A 3,033-nucleotide genomic window follows, 5' to 3' on the forward strand; every position below is an offset into this window, starting at 1 on the left:
CATAGCCAGGAAGTGATTTGGCGTTCCCGGGAGCTAGACTCCAGAGATTCTTCAACGCCGCCCAAACATTCTTGTCAAGGCTTTGATGCTGCTGCGTGATTGCTACGCGCCTCAGCGGAGTGACGGGCTACACTTCTAGCTGACCGCAGAATTTAGCTGAGGCGAGATATATAAGGCGCCCAACTTTCAAACCTCACCCTCATTTACATTTCACTTGCTTCCTAGCTCCAATCCTGTCCAATCATGGTCTGTTTCAATTTCTTGCTGATTTTACCGATGAGCTAATGCATTACAGCGAAACCTTACAGAGCTGCCCAACGAGCTTTTGCTGTGGATTGTGTCGTATTTGGACGGTAGTGCATTATTTGCCCTCACAAAATCATGCAAAGACTTTGATTTTAAACTGCAGCCCAGCATCTGGAAATACAACATCAAATTTCAGAACAGCAATCTGTTGCACTTGGCCGTCAAATACGACAACGTTGGTCTTGCGGAGGCTTTGCTCCAGCACAACGCCAACATCAATGCATTTTACCGAGGCAAAACTCCTTTAATGCGGGCGCTGAAATACTTTTCCCCTGGTGTGCGCGAACTCTTGCTCAATCATCGAGACCTAGACATCAACATTCAAAATCAAGCGCGGGAGAGCGCCCTGTGGTATGCTATCCACTACGGAACTTTTTCCACCGTCAAGCGCGTTCTAGAACAACCCGACGTCCAGGTGGACGTCAAGCACAAACACGGCCGAACGGCGCTCCGCCTAGCAGTCTTCGCAGGCAGAATAGGGTTCGTGCATCTGCTACTTTCTAGTGGCAGCGAGCCTGATCTACAGGACGATTCGGGCCACTCGCCATGGGACTGGGCATGTCGCTTCAATAGACCCGTGATGGAAATGATCTTTTCAAACGATCCGATGGCCAAGGTGTTTCTTGGTACCAAATCATCACAAGAGGCTGAGCTACCTCTTCACCAAGCAGTGGCCTATGGGTCAGTAGAGGCTGTCAAAAGACTTCTCAGGCAAAAAGATCTGGATTTGGACATCCAGAACCGAAAAGGCTCTACGGCGCTCCATCTCGCCGTTCAAAACAAACGCTTGGAAATGGTCAATTTGCTCCTAAGTCACCCCCGTGCCAACGTGAACTGCAAAGACAAACATGGCAATACGCCACTGTGGCTGTCGATTTACTCGTCATGCGACGGGATAACCGAAAGGCTGTTGGCCGAGAAAGACATCAACGTTAATTTTGTTGGAGGCCGCGGAAGATTCGAGACGCCGTCTACATCTCTACACCACGCCGCCACCAGATTGGATACTGTGCTCCTACGACGGCTGCTTGCGGTGCCAGGGATCCGTCTGAATCTCTGTGTTGCAGGCCACTCTCCAATCTCCGTGGCCGCATATCACGGACGCGTGAACACAGTTGCTTGTCTACTGAGTATAGAGAGCGTGGAGATCAAGGGAAGGGACGTGATCGATCCGCCCCTTTGTCGAGCGGTTGCACATGGCCATCTCGATGTTGTAGGACTCTTAGTGCAGCAAGGCGCACGTCTGAACATCAATGAAAGCATGATCGCAACTCACGACACTGCTCTCTGCATTGCCGCCCGTGGCGGTGACTTGGAGATGGTCCAGGCACTACTACGCCATGATCGAATTGATGTGAACCTCGGAAATCGATGGTCTGAGGATCCATTGATGTTGGCGGTCAAGGGCGGGCATTCCTCGATTGTTGATGCACTTGTGGTCAATCCCAGACTGAAATACTTCAGTTTGACAAAATCCCTGGATCTAACAAGGAACAATTGCATCCAGAAGGCCATTCGAAGCAGAATGGAAGACGACAACACTCGTCAAGGATTGTTGAAGCGGTCTCCGAGGAGAAGGTTTGGTGGTCTGTAAGAGCTAGCGACATCTACTTCAGGTAGCTCTCATGGTGCAATGCGAATGCGTGATGGCCGAGTCAATCGACACTTTCTCCGCTAGCTACACTGTCCACATTGTCACTGGATCCGTAGTTTTGTGTATAATATACTGGGTTAATAAAAGTGACACTAGAACATGCGGGATTATTCGCAGACACATTCCACGAAGGCTATTCTATGTCCTTCTCAATGTAAACCCTCGAAAAGATATAAGCTGCTTTCCATGCGGTAATTCTCTTCCAATTTCAACGTCGTTGTATTGTTTCCAAGCTGAAAAAGTAAGACATAGGACAATCAAGAAAATACAATCCTTTAACCTTCTCTTGCCATGTCTGGCAGCCCTGCCAGATTGAGTCTGGAAGGATGATTCCAGTCATCGAGTACGCGAGACAGTCGACCCCGAGATGATTCCAGTGCCTGCTCAAAAAAGTGCAGCCTAGACAGCTGCTTGTCGTGGCGCAGCTGAAGTCCGTCCCTCTCTTTAGTCAGGTGTCTGCTGGCCTCCTTCAAGATATGATTGCTCTGCTCTAGCTTCTGGCCATCAATGTGTTTGGACACGCATGACTCCCATAGGCGTCGATAGCGTCCGACAAGTCGAGCCGCGGGAAAGGCGAACTTGGGATCGTCGCGTTCTAGGTCTGCTAGCACCTTCAGAATAGGTTGAAAGTGCTCAGTCGCCAGGATATGTCTTGTTTCTCCTTCCTGTTGCCAAAGAGAGAGCTGCGATGGTCAGCAAGAGCATTCGAAGTTAAGCCGTTCCACTTACCATTGGTGCATGATCGGAAGCTTCCTGTGAATAGACTTTTTCACTAACGATTGGCAATTCAGTGGGCTGCTGTTCTCCTTCTTTTTCCTGGTCCGGCGTGCTGTTCGGGGCATCCATTTTGACCGTAGGGGGAAGTCGAGTGTCTGTGCAATAGCATGTCCATCAATTCTTGGAGGCTTTTATAGACTAGCAGACATAGTCGGCTAGGTACTCAGTCGCATTTTCACCATGAAAGTCAATCAGCGTAGTCAGTTTTCAATCTCAGCACTCTGTTAGCAGTCCGTTTAATGATGGTGCTGGTGATCAGTCTCGTGGTGTTGATGGTTGGTGAATGTGCCTCATAT

At 49.5% G+C, this 3,033-nt stretch overlaps 1 protein-coding gene across 1 annotated transcript; it reads right to left on the bottom strand.

The window, feature by feature from the left end:
* Nucleotides 1-2,235: 2,235 nt before the first annotated feature.
* PENARI_c254G08380 (uncharacterized protein) lies at nt 2,236-2,806 on the bottom strand (the record flags this gene model as incomplete). Its single annotated transcript, XM_022638222.1, has 2 exons — nt 2,236-2,643; nt 2,690-2,806. The coding sequence occupies 2 exons, from the start codon at nt 2,804-2,806 to the stop codon at nt 2,236-2,238; spliced, it is 525 nt and encodes a 174-aa protein (XP_022481922.1).
* Between the last annotated feature and the right edge of the window lie 227 nt (nt 2,807-3,033).

Source organism: Penicillium arizonense (genome assembly GCF_001773325.1).
Source record: "Penicillium arizonense strain CBS 141311 chromosome Unknown PENARI_contig254, whole genome shotgun sequence".
In the NCBI taxonomy this organism is placed as follows: domain Eukaryota; kingdom Fungi; phylum Ascomycota; class Eurotiomycetes; order Eurotiales; family Aspergillaceae; genus Penicillium; species Penicillium arizonense.